General features: G+C 37.6%; 1 protein-coding gene across 2 annotated transcripts in view; it reads left to right on the top strand.

Moving 5' to 3' along the window:
* PHIP (pleckstrin homology domain interacting protein) overlaps nucleotides 1-19513 on the top strand; it is a 117763-nt gene that overhangs the window by 41075 nt on the left and 57175 nt on the right. For both annotated transcript variants that reach the window (XM_069804712.1, XM_069804711.1), the window contains exons 13-15: nucleotides 1069-1167; nucleotides 3220-3373; nucleotides 4231-4365. In XM_069804712.1, coding sequence (XP_069660813.1) covers nucleotides 1069-1167; nucleotides 3220-3373; nucleotides 4231-4365 — 388 coding nt within the window. The remainder of the gene's footprint in view (nucleotides 1-1068; nucleotides 1168-3219; nucleotides 3374-4230; nucleotides 4366-19513) is intronic.

Raw genomic sequence — 19513 nt, 5'->3', positions numbered from 1 at the left:
GTTATGGAAAAAAAAATTGCTTTCTGTTTTGAGGTTCATCCAGTAAAATCATCTATAATTATTGGATTTTCACTGTTCTGTTTTCATAATACTCCTTTTTCAGTTTTACAGCTGTTTTCATTGTAATAAATGATTAAAGTATTTTGAACTTGCCGAAAATAAGGAGTATAAAAATACTTGAGATTCTTTTCTTAAGAAATATATGTGTATATATATTCACATATAAAATACATGCATCTTTAGATATATTTAAACCTTTTTTCAGTTAAGTGACTGCTGGGTACAGGAAAACTATCAAACTAGATCTAACAATATTTTGTTTAGCTAGCCCAACATTTTTTCATGTTTCACTTTAAGTTCTGGAGGTTGAATGTGAAGGATGCTAAAGAAAAGAGTTCAGTTTGTTACGAAGTTTCTGACACTTCATTTAGTTGATGTTCTAATGTACACTTTTATTATGATATAAATAGTTGTAAACCAAGCTTCATTGTGCTCCACCCACCTTTTTCTCGTCCTTCTACCTCTGCACCCCAAAAAGGGGGAAGAAAAAGGTGGGGGAGAAACTCAAGCTGGGAAACACTTCAGTAAGTGTCATAGTACTTAACACACAGTGCTAGCTTACTGGGAGTATGTTTTGTTTGTTTTAAATCATGTCTGCACTTCTGCTTGCAGGGCTCTCTTGGCCCTTAGACATTTTTACCCCTTAACTTTTTTTCTATAGCTTTACCTGGTGTGATAGGGTCAGTTTTTTAGAATGCTCATTGGGTTATGGCGTCCTGTGCCAGAGCAGTGTTATAACTCAGCAAGGTGCACCAAAGGTCAAAGTACAGTTAGTTTGGAAGGGGCTCAGGGTAGGGAAGCAGGTTCCACTCTTTGCAGTCCTTCTATTATTACTGGTATGGGAGTGTTTTTCATTTCAAACCAGTTGTACAGCATTCTGACACTGTTTGGACTTCTTACTTATAGCTTCCTTTTTTGAGTTCTAAATTCTGGAACTTCAATTTTCAAGTGCCTTTTCTGTACAGATCTGCCTTTGATCTCTGAGTAACCTTTTTCCTCTTTTGTTAGATTTGTGAGTGGAAGCCGTGATGGAACAGCACGAATCTGGCAATTTAAGCGAAGGGAATGGAAAAGCATTTTGTTAGATATGGCTACTCGCCCAGCAGGGTAAGTAATATAAAATGTTCTGCTACCAGATAGATACTTGAAGGCCATTGATATAATTTGCTGACTTACTTTAAGGGGGGGGGGGAGAAGAGAGAGAAAGGGGAAAAAAGGTGGGGGCGCTTCTTAAATTATTATTGCTTAAATGCATATTATGCTTGTTTAGCTCTTGAAGTCCAGTGAAAACAAATATTTGACTACATATTCATCTGTGGAAACTAGCTTGTCCTGATAATAGCTCCACTGGTATTTTGATTAGATTAAAAGAATAAAAGATACTCAAAACCTGTTAAAGGTCAAATTTATATGGCATTTTACTTAGGTACTTATTTCTGGAGCAAGAAAACCAGATCAGATCTGTTCTTGAGACTGCTTGCTTTTTAGTAATACTTAAAGATAGTGTGGAATCTGCATGTCCAGGAAAGCAGTATTGGGTTCTTTCATACCACATGCCAGAGCAAGAAAAGCGCTTGCTGTGTAATGGGTTCTCATTTGTTAAAACAGTCTTGAGAATTTAGAAGGCTTTGTAGGTGTGGGAAACTTCTGTACACTAGAACAAGCAACAAAAGAGGCTTGAAGATGAAGAACAACTTAGTAGGATTTGTGGCTTGCACCTTTTTATTTTGGCATGGAGGAAATGTTTTCCAACTGACATACATTAGAAAGATTTAGAATAGGTTTAAGGGGTAAACCTTTTTCCCCTTAACTGATCATACTGAGTGGTTTGAAGGATGATATTTAATAGAAGAAAAATTAAAATGGTTTCAGGAGTAATCATGGAAAGATGTCTGAGAGACCAAGAGAGAGATGGAAGAGAAGGCTAAATAAGCTATAATTTAGTTAGATGTTTAGATTGGAGAGTATTTTGTCAGTTATGGGCAGATTCAACAGAACATGAATATAAAGCTGTTCGACAAGAGTGTATAAACCACTGGTACTTTGAGACTGAGTTACTTTGTCTTGAAAATGCAGCCTGTAAAAATTCTTGGTTTTAACTGATGCTGGGAAAAATAGGAATGGATTCTTCTTCATTGTGGTCACAAATGCTGATCTTCTTTGAGAAACTGAACTCCTCATTTCAGTAAAGCACCTTTAGCTGAATTCTGTTCTGCCCTTTTGACTAGAGGGATAAGTGCAGTTCCAAATTTGATCTTTTCTGCACAAGCACAATTTTATCAAGCAAAATGAAATTGCTGCACTGAAAGGAAAGAGTGAATTCAGCTTATAAAACCTCCTGGGTTCTGCATTGAATCCAGAAAGGAATCTGGCTATAACCACATTTTCTATTATCAAGTTGTACAGTATATACTATTGTGTAATGTATTGTAGTGCTTAGTATGTGGAAGATTCTATATGTTGTCTGCCTACGTGGTGGTAACATGCTATTGTTTCATTTGGTTTATGTTTTCCCAGAAATTAATGTGCTAGAGAATTCAATGATGATTCATCTTTAAACCACACTGACAAAAATGTAATTTTGGAGTATTCTTATAGATTATATTACAGATGGCTAGTATTTGGTTTTCTTAGGGATAAAAAGAAAATACATGCAAGATTAAGCACCATTATTACCGATAGTAGTGATGTAAGGGTGGTGCTATAGTACTAAATATAGCCTGAGATTTAATTCATTTAAAGGTATCAGAATACTTCTCTCCTTATTTGTACCTACTTCCTAGAAATACTCTCCAGGACAAATTACTGTTCACTGGTTGACTAGTTTGTATTCTCGCTCTTCAGATGTCACAACAAATACTGTAGTTATCAAATTTAATTGGGTTAGGTCGTGTATAAAGAAGGCATTTTCTGGAAAAACGGATCAGCTTATTCAAGATATTAAGAGGACCCTATAGTCATTCTTTAAACATCTACAATTCTTTGTGGTTTTATGTGCTACATAATGGAAAACATCTTGCATTTCTCAAGTTTCTTGAAGGAGTAATGCTTCTATTCTTAATAATAAAGCAAAATACAGAAGTATTTTCACTTATCATGGACATAAAAATGTTTCGGCAAACTAGGATTGCTTTGAAACTTTTTGCTCTTTTGTTTTAGACAAAGTCTACAAGGAGTTGAAGATAAAATCACAAAGCTGAAAGTGACCATGGTGGCATGGGACCGCCATGACAACTCTGTTATAACTGCAGTAAACAACATGACTCTGAAAGTTTGGAATTCTTTCACTGGCCAACTCATTCATATTCTCATGGTAAGGTGTTCCGTCTTGATTTACTAATCCTGAATGCAAATTTTATGTATGAATCATCAAAATTCTTCCTTTTGCATTTTTTTTCTGTCTGAGAACTGCCTTAACAAATGTTTCCAGATAATTAAAGTTTAATAGAGATGTCTGTCAGCTGCTTATTAGAAGATAAAGCTTTAAAGTCACAAATAACCATTGCTGTTCAGGATGTCTGAAACTAATTTTGGACTTTCTTTTTTTCCAAAAGTGCTATCTTGAAGGAGAGAAGGAAACAGTTATTTCTTTTTACCTTAATTTAATGTGACAATTGTAATAGTCTTCTAGCTAGAATAAATCAAACAACATTTTTACTAATGTGTGATACTTTTTTTTAACTGAGAAAATAGGTATTTCTAGGTAACTAGATGCTCCGCTAGAGATGGAAATATTTCCTGCAAAGCTTTAAAATTTAGTATTGATTTTGGAGATGTTGTTCTCTAACTTCTAGTTATATATTTGATTCTTTACGGGTTTATGTTAAATTTCTAACTGCTAGTCTGCCTAAACAAATAGAAATCTGCCGAGTGTTAAGACCAAAAATACCAAGCGTTGTGAACTCTAATCTTTTAAAATCATGGCAAAAGTATTGAGACATACTTGTTATGAGGTGACATACTTGACATACCTCTTAGGAACCTAAAATTACAACTGGAAAGAGAAGAGTATAATATGCTGCTACCAAAAAAAAAAAAAAAATTGTGGTCAGAGTAGTTGTTCTTTGCTGGACACTTTCATAGGCTAATGATATGGTTTGCTAGTGTTACTGTATTGAATTTTTGAGTGAGACAACCCTCTTGTTCATCTTGCTGTATCTTTAATTTCAGGGACATGAAGATGAAGTGTTTGTACTTGAACCTCATCCGTTTGATCCAAGAGTTCTCTTCTCTGCTGGACATGATGGAAATGTCATAGTTTGGGATTTGGCAAGAGGGGTCAAAATCCGGTCTTACTTCAACATGGTAATTATTGTGCTTTATGCAGATATGCCAAAGCAACCTTTCTAAACCTTTTGCTTTTAGTACATTCTTATGTAGGCCATCTTGAAGCATGTATTTGTGTACAGTGCGAGATCCTGCATCCGGTGAAGTCAAGAGAAATTCCTATTCAGTTTAGTGGGGCAAAGATTAAATCTGTAAAATGTAAAAAGTTGTTTCTTTGGCTGTATTTCATAGTGTCATCTTTCTATATGCTTCATCCACATGAAGTTGGAGTGTTAGTTACATTGTCAGAGAACATGCATAAGAGACATGGTGACAGAGACCCTCCTTTAGTGCTCTGTTTCCTGCCTGGGGAACCAAGGTGGAACTTGGTTTATTTTTGCATTGCTAATTCTTAATCTGGCTAAAGCTCTTCAGGAGTCACCTGATCTCATACAATGTTGTATGCTGCCTTGGCCCATTGGACTGAATGCTGTCAGCCTTTCTGTGTAGAGCTCCTCCACATGCAGGTTTCAAATTTGGTCTGTTCTGCAGTAAACTAATTCTTCTGGAAGATGGATGCAATAGGTATTTCCATCTGGTTCTTGATATTAATTGGGTCTTTGTACATATCTTTCCTCAAAAAGGTAATGATGTGTTGTGCAATTCAGACTTTGTCTCCCGGAGAAAATTACCAAAGTCTTTGTAGAATATGAAGAATCATTGAGAATTCTGAGAGTAGGCAAATGGGCTTCATCCAGCCTTCAGCCGTAGTGGAATGGCAGTCTTGGAGCATAAAGAAGATCATCTGAAGAAGACACCTGCCATAGATCTACTCACAAAAAAGAAAAAGGGCATTTAAAAATGAAGTCAAGCCAAGAAGGTCACTCTGAACCTAAAGAAAGGTTTTGAGTTGTGCTGTGTGCAGTACAGTTCATAAAGTCTCTGAGGAAATTCTGCCAAGCTAAATGGGAGAGAGAGCAGCCTAGACTCCTTCAGCACTGACCTAGGTTCAGTATTGTTCCCTCTGGATTGATTTCTGTAACGGAACTTATGAAGGATCAGAGACAATCATCTTGGAGCCATGAGAACAGATCTTTGTTACTCAGTGCTATTCACTGTTACCAGTTGAGGTGTATGATCTCATTGCATGGCTAGGTTGCCTTTTCACTACTACTTAATGATGGATGTATGATAGCTTTCATGAAATTTAAGGTCAGAAGAGGCTGAGCTCATCTGCTCTTCATAAGACAAGTCCACTTAAGAGCTATCAGAATCTAAATTACAGATGCCTGTGATGTTAGGCAACCCCCTGAAAGACTGAGATATTTATTTCAAGGGTGCAGTGCAACACAAACACCTAAAAAGGGTAAAAATCACATACATTTTAAGATCTCTGGAGTCAGAGAAATGCGTAGACAATCAGATCTCAGCAGCTAGTAATCTGTGTTTCATGCTAGAAGTGAATGTGAGAAAGTCTGCCTGCTGTGTGAGGTGAGGGGAATTGTAAATCTGGCAATCAGTTTGTCTCAAACCAATGAATAAGTCATATTAGCCAGGTATGCAAGAGAGGCTTCTCTCTACAGTCTCTGAATATTTCACCAACCAGTCTTCTGTGTCTGATGCTTCAGAAGGCATGGGTTGAAATTAGGGGTTTTCTTATATGGGTGGGTGGGTGGGGGAAGATGCTTCTAGACCATGAGACTTGATTGCATAGTCACCTCTGCAGAGCTGCAAATGTTAAGTGTTCTGGTTTACTAAGGGAGGGCATGAATACATGCAGAGCTGCCAGTCTTCTCCCAATTAACTAACTGGCATATCAGCTGGGAAAATTAGCCACTATTAAATTACTCTGATAACCACTGTTACCTTCATTGACTTGGTCAATATGTCATCTCATACTTATGAAAAACAGTGTTTGTATTTGTGTTCAGGGTATGGGGAATTTTTACAGATTGGGTTCTTTTGGATCAGACAGGGAACATCACCTGGAGGAACCAAACCTGAGAGTTGAATGACATGAGGTATCTGCTTTGCCATTCAAGAACCTCTTATTATCATTGCCTGATAAAACAGTGTCTGTGGTACCAGAACTAGCACTGGATGACTTTGTTGTAACAAAAGCCTCTTAAAAAAAATTGCAGACCCTAGGGTTGTTGGTTGAATTAGCAAAATCTTAGATGACTTAGCTTAATAATAGTCCAGTCAGGTATTCCCATCCTAAGATGGATTGCTTGGTACATCTAAAGCCTTGTGGCAAATCCCTAAAGTAGAGTTGGGTATTTTTAAGTTGTTTCCCTCCCTGCTCCACTTCCCCACCCCTCAATTCCTTCATTGTCAGCATCAAAAAAAAAATCAAAATTCGAGGGATGCAAGAGGTGTCAATCAGTTTGAAGCTTAACTCATTTTATCCAGTCAGCAAATGTGAAATTGCAAAGCTATAGTAACCAAATACACTTTTTGTTTTGTATTTAACTTAAATGGGGCACTCAAAGTTCATTTGTGCCTTGCTGGTTACAGATAGGTGGCACTAGGAGACTCAGGTGGTCCTACAGAATATTCTCTCCCAGGTTTTTAAAATTAAGATTTGCTATTAAATCAGTTGGCACAGTCATAGTTAATTTGAAGCGTCTTTGGTCTGTTTGCCAGATGTTGATCGTTATAATTAATAGTAAACTCAGTCCCGTAAATGACTGTCTACACACATGGGTTTACTCTCAGTAAGTATGTATATATTTTATATATTCCACATTTCACCTGTAGTCTTCATTTGATCTAGTTCTGTAAGTATCACGTAACTCAGTGTCAGAGTTCATGGGCATTCAGAACTCGCTTAATTCAGTAACTTGAGTCGGCTAGACTCAGGGGATGAATTCACTACCCCAGAGAGTGAAATTTGCCATAGAAATATCAAGAGTGTGAGGGGGTTAAAGCTTTTTAGGCAATTTCGAGATTCAGCAAATAAGTCCTGGGATGGTTTTAAATTGCGTGTGCAAATACAGGTACTTGCTGTTTTGTGGCCTGTGTAATATCCCTGCCAGTCCTGGCTTAATACAGCTGCTAATGAAAAACACGTTCTCAGTGCATTTTTGTTCTCATTCATTTTTCCAAGGAATCATTGAGGTCGTGGCTTTGGTGTTATAATATTAGGGTAGTTTCACCTGCTGTATTTCCCAGGTACAAAAAGCATTTAGCAGACTTCTGAAGAAACAGGGTAATAAACCATACATGGTTGCTGCAGCCAATTGTTTCAGAGCTTATGTATTTCACAAAAATAGTCTTTTTGCTACAGAAGGACAGCACGAAGCCTTGGAAGTGTTTAAATTGTGGCTCATTACCCAGGGCCTAGGTTCAGTGAAGGACTTGACTGTTGTGGCACCTAAGTTGTTGGGGACCAAGGTCCTTAGTCTGCAAAGCGGACTGCAGTATCCTGCCAAATCCTCAGTTTGCTGAGCAGTATATGAGATTTAGGTGGTTTTAGTGGATGATCCAGGAAAAAAAATACACTGAATGGTGGGCTGTCCAGTGAAAGCCGCTGCGTGATAATGTACATAGAGATATATTTGAAATGCAGTTTCTTACTCAGAAGCTGCAATGAGGCATCTGGGTCCCTTGTGTGGTAAGGCACTTTTCCAATAACTGAGGGAGGTCCCTGCTCTCCTAAAAGGAGGGCACAGGAGCAGATGGCAGTCATCTTTTGGGATTGCCTTAACTAATGTTAAGCTGTTGAGCTGGGAAATGAAAGACCTAGATTCTGTTCTCTCCTCAGTGGCAAGGTGTTCAATTCAACATCTGCCACTTACCCAGGAGGGCATCTTAGCTATAAATGTCTAGACAGGACTTCTTCCCAACTTTCTCTTGAAGTTTTGCCACTGTGGAGAGATGTGAATCTGTAGCCTGTGGGTTTAGGCACTTCTGCTAGGCTTGTTTACTTGGGTATGGAAATCATGTTCTAGGTAAATTTGGAAGTGTTAGAAATGGCCTTTGGCATCAAGCTTCAGGCAGGCTCTTGAACTTGCAGAATTAGTGCTGCGTTCAGTCATAAATAAAAGCTGTACACCACTCAGTTGTCATAGGATCTGTTTTCTTTCAGGTGTTCTCACTAAGTTACTTCTTAATAGACCTGACACTATTGGTTTGTTAGGAATGCCAGGGTTGGCACTTGGATACCATGTGCTGCAGCTTAGCCTTACGCTTGTAGTTCCTGTAGGCTCTAAGCAGAAGTTTCTCAATTCTGAGAATGTATGAGGGGAAAAAGAAAATTACAGGGACTTAAGAATCTTCCAGATCAAAAAGGAGGTGCCTAGTAATAACATTAGGTGGATGCACAGGTTTTTGTTTGGTTTGGTGATTGGGTTTTTGTTGGTGGTGCAATTTGGACATTAAGTACTGGTGTTCCTCGAGTCTGACCCCAGATAGGTTTGTGGTGTTACAGTGCTGGCCTTGATTTTTATTTTTTGGACTTAGGTGGTTTCCTTTAAGTGTGCTTTCCTTTAAGCAGTACCTCTCAAGGCTGAGCTCTACTGATTCAGACTGCTTGCAAAAGGCATTCTGTCTGGAGCCTTAAGAGTATGGGTTTCTCTTGTGGTAAAGCTGATAGTTCTTGTCCCATGAGTGGGCTGCCCTGTAGAAGAATATTAAAAAAAAGTTTCCTAAAAGATTGCAGGATATGTACAGGCCTGTAGATCTGTTCTTTTTTTCTCTCTCTCTTTTTTTTTTTTTTTTTAAAATAATTTGGTTTACAGCATAGCTTTATGAACAGTTGCAGGAACATATGGTGACTGCAGTTACTTAAAAGTATGCCGTTGAAAATATGAAAACTGTACTACAGTAGCAAGAATGAAAGACTAGGGGAGAGCAGGCATTTTTAGTCTTTGTCACTGTAGAATGTTGGATTTTTGTACCGTATCTTTGAATGTAATTGCTTTGCCTGAATCTAATACCTGACGCAGCAGATTTTGTAAGTAGGCATTGCAGTTACTGCAGTGGGAAGCTTGTGTATTCTTTGATAAAGACTGGCCTTACGGTATTTAAGAAGTCCTTGTGTAATGTAGAAATTAATCAAGTAGGAATACTGATGCCTTTAAATAAAAAATGGTTCTTCTGGTCAACAGATTTCCAAAAAAAACCCCAGACAAAACCAACAACAAAAGATCTTTCACTACTAGGTGTTGCTCTTCTGTCTTACTGGACTGACTCTCATTGTGAGTTGCATCTTTGAGAAGTCAGGCTTTGCTGTAGCCTGTAGTGGGCTTTCTTATGTCTGACGTGATTTGTGTGCCTCAGGGGCCTCCTGTGTGCCTGGATGCCTGTTAAAGTCAGACTTTTGCTTACTTGTAATCTTAATGTGTTCCTCCTAGTGGTTGTGAAGAGTTTATTTGGACTTGTTACGTTACCTTAATGTTAAGACAGTCTTTCTGAGCACTGTCATGTATTACAGTGTTCTTTGTAACAGGCTCCGGGTGAGTGGTAGTTCTGGAACCCGCTTTGAACTCACTGCAAAGGTGGCCTTAGTCCTTTCATCGTATTCTGAAGAATGCTTTGAAATACTGATACAGAAAGAATGTTTTTATGATCTTGTATTAAATTCACAGATTCAAATTCTTCAAAATTCTCCTACCTCTGTGACTTTATCGGACTTGCTGAAAGGCTAAGCCACCTTAGCCTTTGACACTTAAAGGTCACAATATATATCTTCAGCTGTTGTGAATTTGATGAGTCTTTTTCTAAATGCCAAAGCACATTTAATCAGAGCATGTAGAAATACCATGAGTATATTTCAGAAATGCATTACAACTTGAGCTCTGTAAACTAGGGATTCAAAGCAACCTTCTGATTCTTTTCTAGGAGAGGAGGAGGAAGAAAAAAAAAAAAAAAGCCTCACCAAACCTGTTCTCCCCCTCTCCCACCTTCAGCTTCATTTGAAATGACAACTAACTCTGTTACGTTTCTGAAAGAGAAGCTTTAATCTCTCCCAGAAACACCATTGTTCTCTTCTGTGTCACTGAGTAAATGTTGCTTGCCCTGGGAACCAGATTGGTACTTTAAGAATACTGGATCATTTTTTACAGCAGTGTAACTGTTACTTCTTGAATTTGTGTTTGTTGTTCTTATGCCTTGTCCTGCTTTTATGGAAACCATCAGAAAAAAGGAAAAAACCCAACATTAAAATTGCAAAGCCTGAGGGGGAGGCTGACCTGCCTGTTGCATCAGTGTTGGAGAAGATATAGGATACAGTTGGATTTCTTGGCTGTTTTTGAAAAACACTGATCCTGGGGATAATACATGCTTTTTCACTGAGACCTAGAAAGACAACAATGTCTTTAATAGCTGTAGTTGCTGTAAGGTACGATGAGGCTTCTTACAGGTTTTCAGGTGTCCTAGAAAAAAAATTGTGATTTTTATCTTATCTTTTTTTTTTTTTTTTAACTGGGGCATATTTTCATCTAGATCTCTGTACCAGAATCCTAGCTGTTTGCTTTCATTCTAGGCCCTTTTCTGTTGGAAGCTCATGATGAATAGTCCCACACTTTCATGTGTTGTGGTTTAACCCCAGCTGGCAACTCAGCCCCAGGCAGCCATTCGCTCACCTCCCTCACAGTGGGATGGGGGAGAGAATCAGAAGGGTAAAAGTGAGAAAACTCGTGGGCTGAGACAAAGACAGTTTAATAGGTAAAGCAAAACCCGCGCACATAAGCAAAGCACACCAAGGACTCCATTCCCCGCTTCCCATGGGCAGGCAGGTGTTCAGCCATCTCCAGGACAGCAGGGCTCCATCACGCCGAACGGGGACTTGGGAAGGCAAATATCATCACTCTGAATGTTTCCCCCTTCCTCCTTCCCCCAGCTTTATGTGCCGAGCATGACGTCCTATGGTCTGGAATATCCCTTGGTCAGTTGGGGTCAGCTGTCCCGGCTGTGTCCCCTCCAGCTCCTTGTGCCCCCCCAGCCTCCTCGCTGGTGGGGTGGGGTGAGGAGCAGAACAGCCCTTGGCTCTGGGTAAGCACTGCTCAGCAGGGACCAAAACAGCCCTGGGTTATCAGCACTGTTTCCACCACAAATCCAAACCACAGCCCCATACCAGCTACTATGAAGAAAATTAACTCTATCCCAGCCAAAACCAGCATATATGTAAAATACTTATATTTTATGTATCCAGAACTAGGAAGCTTGTGACTTGCATGTGTTCTTTCCAATATGCTTATTAATTAGCAATAGATGATGAAGCTTAAACTTTAAATATGAATGCTTTTTAAACAAAGTAAGGACTTAAACACTTTTGTGTTTATTTCACAAAATGTTAAAATAGTTTATTCAAAGATGAGTGATGAGCATGGTTTCTTTGATCTGTATGAAAAACCATACATTAAAACAGGTACACTGTAAGCAGCTGAATTGAAAAGTGTCAATTTTCTAACAAGCTAAAGTTTTTGCAGTTGCAATTTTAATATCAGTTTAGTAATATGTGGTTTTGTCCAACTTCATTTAAAATTGTCAGACCAGAAGCAAATTACTTGAGATTTTAGGATAAAGTCCAGATTTAACTGCATAAACAAAGTTATATTTCCTTTTTTGTTCTTTTTTCTTCTAAAGAAAATTTGTGACAGCTAAAAGAAAAATGGGGACAAAACTTTTCTTTTTTTGGAGTTTAGAGATTAAAGGACATCTTACTGGAACTTTATGTAAATGGTTATTGTTCCTTTCAGCAAGATAAAGTGATTTTGACTTTGCATCATATTGCTACATCAGAACGTAAATGTACTCATTCCCTTTAACAGGTACATTAATGGGGAACAGCAACTCTGAAGTTCTTGGTACTGAAAAACTTGTCAAAGTACTTAAATATAAACTGTTGTTGAACATACCGTACCAAGGTATAAGTTACTGTATCAGTGGAGCTAACAAAATTGTAGGCTGATCTTTTTGCTTATGTTCTTGATTGGAGTTAGGGAAGTACTGCAGAAGTTAATAATCTTTGAAAGAAAGAAAGAAAAAAAAACCCAACCCAAAAAAGCTTGTAGCTTCACAGCAGGGTAAAACCATTAATGAGACTGTGAACTTTTTATCTATAGAATCGTTTGGATTATGACTTCTTTTGCACAGTGTTGATTTTCTTATTTTACCAAGTTGACCAGAAGCTTGGGTTGGCTTCTCTAATGAAGTTTCAAATTTGATGGGACAGTGCTTGTTATCTGAAATATAAATTGCAGAGCTGTACTTGAGAAAGTGGGTCAGGATTTCTTAGCAAGACTTAAGACTGGTCACCTGCTTAGCATGACCAACTTAATGGTTTTTGTTGGGTTTTTTTGTTTGTTTTTTTTTTTTTTTAACCACAAATTAAAGAGAAGATATCTGAAAAGGAAAAAAATACCACAGCTTGTTTATGTAGTTTTCAAGCAAACATGCATAATGCCTTTCTCAGTGTTATTTTAATTTTTAGAGAAATGACTATATATTGTTGTTACTTTAAAATTAATTATCAATTAAATTTAAATTTCCTTTTTAATCTCTATACATCTATGTCAGGTGCATAAAGCAAGGCAATCATGTAAATAAAGCTTGATAGACAAAAAGTTGTAGTGGTTATGTCTGGGTAGTCCTTAAGTAATAGTTGTGAAGAGCAAAAGTTTTACTTCACTGGAAGATCTCTGTCTCTATATTGAGAAGATAAGGCTCCAGCATCTGCTTTTTCACACTTAAAGGATTAAGACATGACCATGTTATTAACAGTTACCACTAGAAAAGTTAGGTAGAAGAAAAGGTGTGTTGGAAGGATCTTGTGATGATGGAGGACTGCTCGTTAAAACCTTATTTACTTACTACTCTGCTGCAGTAGCTTTCATTAGACTACGTTCTAACTTTATGCAGTGAAGTATGTAATGCTTTCGTACAATCAAAAGAATAGAACTTGTTTGTGAATGCTCACAAACTTAATTTTAGGCCCCTTGATTTCCTGACCAGTCTTAAAGTTTAGACCCAAGCTCTTATGACTGTGCTATAGTAAAGAAAAAGGATGTGACTCTTTTTGGTCTTTAGTTTTCTTTTTCAGGTTGCTTCTTTCTTGAGAAGCCTTTGGCTGGGGAAACAAAAAATGGATTTGATAAGCTTGTTTTGAAGGTGATCTCTGAAATTCCTTTATTTAATTTGATTGCCTTTGAAAACAAATGGAGTAGTAGAATCAGCAAGCAGATAAATAACCTACTGTGTTAAGGCCACCCTCTTCTGGTTACGTGATGATTATAGTTACATAGCTCTAAAGTGTTGCTGCTGTTTCAGATGGTGTCTTAATGAAACAGGTTATGCTGCTTAGAAATGCTGACACAAAATCAGGAAATGTAGTCATATACAGCAAAGCAGTAGTTGTATTTAAATCATTAAGCTTGTTTTTGAAATTGAGAATGTGTACTGTCACACATCCAGTGAGAAAGCTTGAAGTAAGTGGATACATTCATACTGGTTTTGGTTTACATTCACTATGTGAAGTTCCCATGGTGAATATATGCCTTTTCATAGCCAGATACTAGTTAATCTGTGTAAATGCAGATAAGTGTTTTATATTAAAAAAAACCCAAAAAACTTGCATGTTGATGTTAAGGTTGAAAGTTCAGCCATATAGGCATTAAGAAATAATGACAAGATTGCTGAAGCTGATGTGTTGAGGTTTTTGTCCCCAAGTCTGTAGCTAGCTGGTTGTCTAAAGTTGTCTGGTACTATTCCTGGTTCCGTGCATTTCTTTTCAAGTGGGTCCTTAATGACTTTTATAGGATTTATGGCAGTTGCATTGCATGGTCCTTTTGCAAGCTTATACTTTTTCCCCAACTTTCTGACACTTAATGTATCATTTGAAAAATTTTAATAGAAGCACTTTCTTAGCTTTGTGAGCTTTGGATATATTGTAGATTTATTTGAAGCCATTAGCATAAGCAGTGACTGAAGTTGTCATATGAAGAACTTGACCATAAAAGGTCAAGTTCAGGCAGCCCATAAGAATTTTCCTGATTTCCACAATGGAAAGTGTAGAGGGTATAATTTTGACCCTACTTGAAGTTAATGAAGAGTCTGCACTGCGGTTGAAGAATCAGACCATCTGGATGCAGCAATGTGTTGGTGGTTGTCCCCCCCACCCCCAGTCTCTCTGCCCTCTTCCTACATGTCTTACGTTTTTATATAAATCAGTGAGAAAAATTGGGAATCCCCATGGAGGTGTTAGTAGTAATGTATTTCATAATGGCAATGATGTCTAGTTTTTGTGAATTTGGACACACACATCCCCTGTTTATGACTGTTTGAATGTTTTAGTACAGTTTGATCCTTGTTTTGCTTAGAATTTACTGTCAGTATTATGGCATCAACTGATTTAGGTCAAAAGGGTTTCTTCCTGCAAAGTGTCAATCAAGCAGAGGCTACTAAGTTGCAATCGGATTTTTCTGTGTGCTCCTGCTCCTTCAGAGAGCTGGTTGTTGACTCTGTCCTTTATTTTTGTGTGGACACTTCATTACAGGCAATTCCTATGCTATGCCTCCTTATATCTGTGTATCTTAATGTTTTTCCTGCCCCATCTTTTGAGGTCTGATCTTTACTGATATGTGTGATGCGGTTCCTTACTTTCTAATGCTGCTTCTATTTTCAATGCAACCTGATAAACGCTGAAGGCCTAACAGCATTATTACATTGCTTACAACATTGTTTCCTTTTTGTTAATCAGTAAACCTGCCTGGCCTACCTAGATCTTTGTTGGCAACTGCTTGATTAGTTTTAGCCTTAATGACATACCAAAAAAACCTGGAGTCCCTATTGGAAGAACAACACAGAAGATCAGATTCCATCTAGGCAGTTCAGCAGAATGCTCTGGGCATGGATTTCCTGCCATGTGAGGTGATTTTTTTGGACTAATGTCCAAAAGATATACCACTTGCTCCTATGGACAACATGTTGTAATCTCCAGTGTTAACTAGAGATTTAAAAACTGTTACTTCTTATGTTGTGGTCTTAAAGTCTGAAGAGACTTCCAGTTTTGCTAGGATTATATGGTATTGTATTTTTAGATCAGATTTGTAGTCATCTGAAATACAGAATGACATAGAGTAAGATTACAGAATGTGGTATTTTTGAATCAGTCAGTGTAGTCCTACTGAGATGCTTTTGAAATTTTTGAGATGTTCCACCTTTGAATAGTATGTAAGAGCAGACCCTGAAGAGCAAAGCCAGCATAATGCTCTAGTAGTCCAAGTAGAAGCCAGTACGGAGTTTGCAGGATGTTTATTAAGAAAAACTTTCTTTAACAAAAAAAAAAAGAAGCTGTAAGTACTCTTTATATAGCCTTTATATAGTTTCAGGCATCCATAGGGTGGGTGATCTGTCAGATCTTTTCATTGATATGTTTATCTTTCAAGACAAACACAGCATTCCTGAGTGGATAACTAACTTGTGTGGTAGGAAGATAGAAACATTTTTAGTAAATGTTTTAATTTAATTACTTCTTGTCCTCTTGGTACCATTTGATTCTTTGTTGCTGTTTTGGAAGCAGTGTAGAAGCCCTGTTGATTTTGATTTTTTTTTTTCCTTTTTTTTTTTTTCTTTAAGCTTGCTTAAAAATTAAGTGTTCTTTCCACTCCTCCAAATCTGCAGCAGCCTCTTCTAACTTTGCAGAAAGTCTGTAGATACTTTTTGGCTTGACATAGAAGCATGCTGTGATCGGAAATTGTTCCTTAAAGCAAAGGAGAACATAAACCTGCAAAGGAACTTCAAAATACTTGGAGACTGATTTGACTCAAGCAGCTGTGATGTAGTTTCATCACTTGTGAAAGAGGTTATATGTTTTGTAACAATTACTTAAGTTTGCTTTTTTGTTAGTTTTAGAAAGTTCTAGCATACCTTTGTTGTGATCATTAGAATCTAAATTTCAGTTTTCAAGTTTGAATGTTGCTTGTAGCTAATTTTTATTTGCTCCTATGCATTTAAGTAGAGTAGTTCTCTTCCTGCTAAAGGTCTTTTTGTATAGGCATACAAAATAGTCCTCTTTCCTTAGTGTCCATGTGAAGAAGCTGAGCTCTTAGGTTTTCCGTTATCATGGTGAGTGGAAGCATTTCTTTGTAGCCGTTCCACTTAAAATTTACTTATCTTGAATGTGGGAAGCAAAAATTATGTGTATTGCTTTGGAAGAGTTTGTTCTTACTGTTATCTGTTTGTCTAGTGTGTATGTGCTTTCTCTTTCTCTTCTGGATATACTTCTGGTATATTTTAGGATTATAGTGTTCTTTTTATTGTTACATTATATGTGATGCATTGCAATGAATACATAGTGATCTTTCTCCCTGTGTTTCCAACTAATTGCCTCAGTCCCTTAATTTGAAGGACAGGAGAGAACGTTATCTACCTCAGGCTAGTAGAGGCTTAGTTCACTGACTTTTTAAACAGTGCTGATGACTTGTGTTGGAAGGCATGATAGAAATGCATAGTGTCATTGTGTGTAGACTGAGTTCCATTATTTTTTCTGGCAGTAAATGTGTTAGTAAGTTATTTCTAATAACCTTACTAGGTTTCATGGCCTATTGCGTTTTGTCCTGTTAGCTTTTAATTGCTTCAGTCGATACCATTTCTGCTGTGTCTCAAATGTGTTCTCAGTGGATGATTTCCTAATGTTCATTTCATCAACAAGCTCTAATTTTTTCTGTAGTCACTAACAGAAAGGCCTGGCTTGAGGAACTTCACTGATAACATCCTTTTAGCTCTGTATGTCTTTCCAAAATAATAACTGTTATCCTTTCCTTAGCAAGTTTACCTACTCTGCATTTCTCCTGTTAATCACAATCTGTTCCATTTGGACCAAGTTTTCAGTGCCATACCATGGCTGTGAAATCTTGTGATGTTGAATGAATTATATTTTCTTGGTATAAGAAAATCAGTTATTTTACTGGAGAAATTCTGCTAAGTCTGTCTGGTACTCTCTACTCTTGATTAATTTTCATTTTACTTGATTTTTTTTTCTTTTTTTTTTTTCTTCCCATGTCTTTTACTTTTCTTAAAAACTAGATTTTAAGTCTTTCATACTACCTATTGATACCAGGTCAGAAAGGCTTATTATTGAGCTCTCTCTCGGTAGGTGGTACTACTCTTGTGTTCATACAACAAATTAGTTTTATGAATCTAAGACATGTTATTTTGTGTACTAGTTTCACACCTCTATTCTCCCTGGTTTGGGGAAGAACAATAAACTCTTCAAAACGGAGAGGAAAAGAGAACTTCCCTTTTTCATTCTCTTATTTCATCAGCATTCCTCCCTTTGTGATGTACCAATCTCCATCTCATTCCTTGCTAGTGAAAATACGGGCAAATAGCTTAATTCTTGGGGTTGAGACTAAAAGTAATCCTAATTTAGTCCTCATTGTATAGCATCACTGGTTCTTCTTTGTGGCTGACGAGTCCTTGCTACTTGCTTTGCTATCAGCAGTGTCTTAACATGTTTGCTCTTGGCAGCCCTTTGTTGGGACAACTCTTCATTGACCAGTGCTTTTTCTGTTCTCATGAGCGGTCTCTTCCCTTCACTGTTGATGCCTTTGTTCAGCAGGGGAAGGTTCCAGGCAGAACAAACAGTTTATCTTCCTTCGGATACAGTCTTCACATAGTTCTTGCATCTTTGATTTAAAAGGGATGGAGTGGGGAAAGCAGCTTCCTTCTTGCTGAAATCCTTTACCTAGTTTGCTGAAGTTACTGCTTCACTGATTTACTACAGCTTCCCCTTTTGCAACTGACCAGGTCCTCTGTGTTAGCTTTATTGTTGAAGAAATTCCATTGTAAAGTGTCTTTTATTAATCTCCAAATATTTTTGTTTGAAAAAAATTCTACCGGGTAGCACACTCGGGCAGGCTCTGCTCTTAAATTTGTAACAGTAATTACATCTTGGAAGCTTATCCCCAACAGTAATTTTTGTTCTTATGATATTAAAGATCTTTATTTCCAAGTAATTGTACATCAGACTTGAGGGGTTGTACCAAAAGGTCTTACTGCTGTCCTTTCCAAAAGCAGTTTTTAAACCAGATTCTGCCACATTTAGAGTAAAACCATTTGCACTGGACTAATCACTGATTTTGCACTGATCACTCTTCTTTTCATTTATGTAAGATGGAAATGTCTTCCCTTATAATTCTCAAGGGTTTCTTGAAAATGGTCCATCCAAACCATTTCTTGCTGGGAAGGATTAAAAAAACCCATCATCTTAGTCTGATTTTTTTATCCTCCTATTTCTTATTTTTCCCCTCACTATGGTTAGCAAATAGGTCTTCCCACAACATACCTTGTTTTCCTTGTAAAACAAAGCCTTCAAATCTTAGGCTCTAGGAGAACCCTGAAATTCTATTTTTGAAGGACTTGAATGTTATGAAGCTTGATGCTTTGATGTTTGGTTTTTTGGAGGCAGGGAAAGGGAACAGAAATCTCTATGCAAGTACTCCCTTTCCAAGTTTTTACTATACATCTGCAAAGCTTATTCTTGGGCTGAGGTTCTTTCCCCTTTCCACCTACCTCCCCAAACCATCTCCCTTTAATATGGTGAGCTTTCTACATACAAAAAGCAGCACAAAGTTGTAAGTTTGGCTTGGTTGTTGGATCTTGCTTACCCTAAATTCATTCTGCATTCCTAGCTGTTGTGATGTTAGTGTCACTTGCTTGAAGCTCTGTTTTTATTTTCCATCTCTTCCTATAGGATACTTCTGTTCATTTCTTCTGGAATAGTGGGCAAAGTAGAACATAAAACTTCCATTGGTTTATGTTCCTCTTTTGCTGATCCAGAAACTCATTTGGCTTTTATGGAAAGTACTTGTAGTAAGACAGACCTTTATCAAATACCTGAAAGCACTGGTAATAGGTGTAGCAGCCTCTGTCACTGGGGGGATATGCAGGGGTGTGGGTGTGGATGTGTTGTAAGACCGTGGGCAAAAGATTTAGACTTCTTGCCTTTGTCTCAGCCTGTAAGATAGTGAGAACAGTACCTACCTCACATGTTTTTCGAGGCTCGGTTCGTTAACTTTTTAAAATAATGCTGACAGCCTCTGGAAGGTGCTACAGAAGTGCATAGTGGTACTGCCTGCAGGCTGAATACCACTGCTTTTTCTGGCAGTATGTAGACCTGCCACAGTTAGGGAAAGAATTTTGTTTGGTGTCTCTTTAAAGAAAATGCAAAAGTGCTTTGCTG

Source organism: Haliaeetus albicilla, chromosome 17 (genome assembly GCF_947461875.1).
Source record: "Haliaeetus albicilla chromosome 17, bHalAlb1.1, whole genome shotgun sequence".
NCBI classification, from domain to species: domain Eukaryota; kingdom Metazoa; phylum Chordata; class Aves; order Accipitriformes; family Accipitridae; genus Haliaeetus; species Haliaeetus albicilla.
This window is presented reverse-complemented; position numbering and strand designations above follow the sequence as displayed.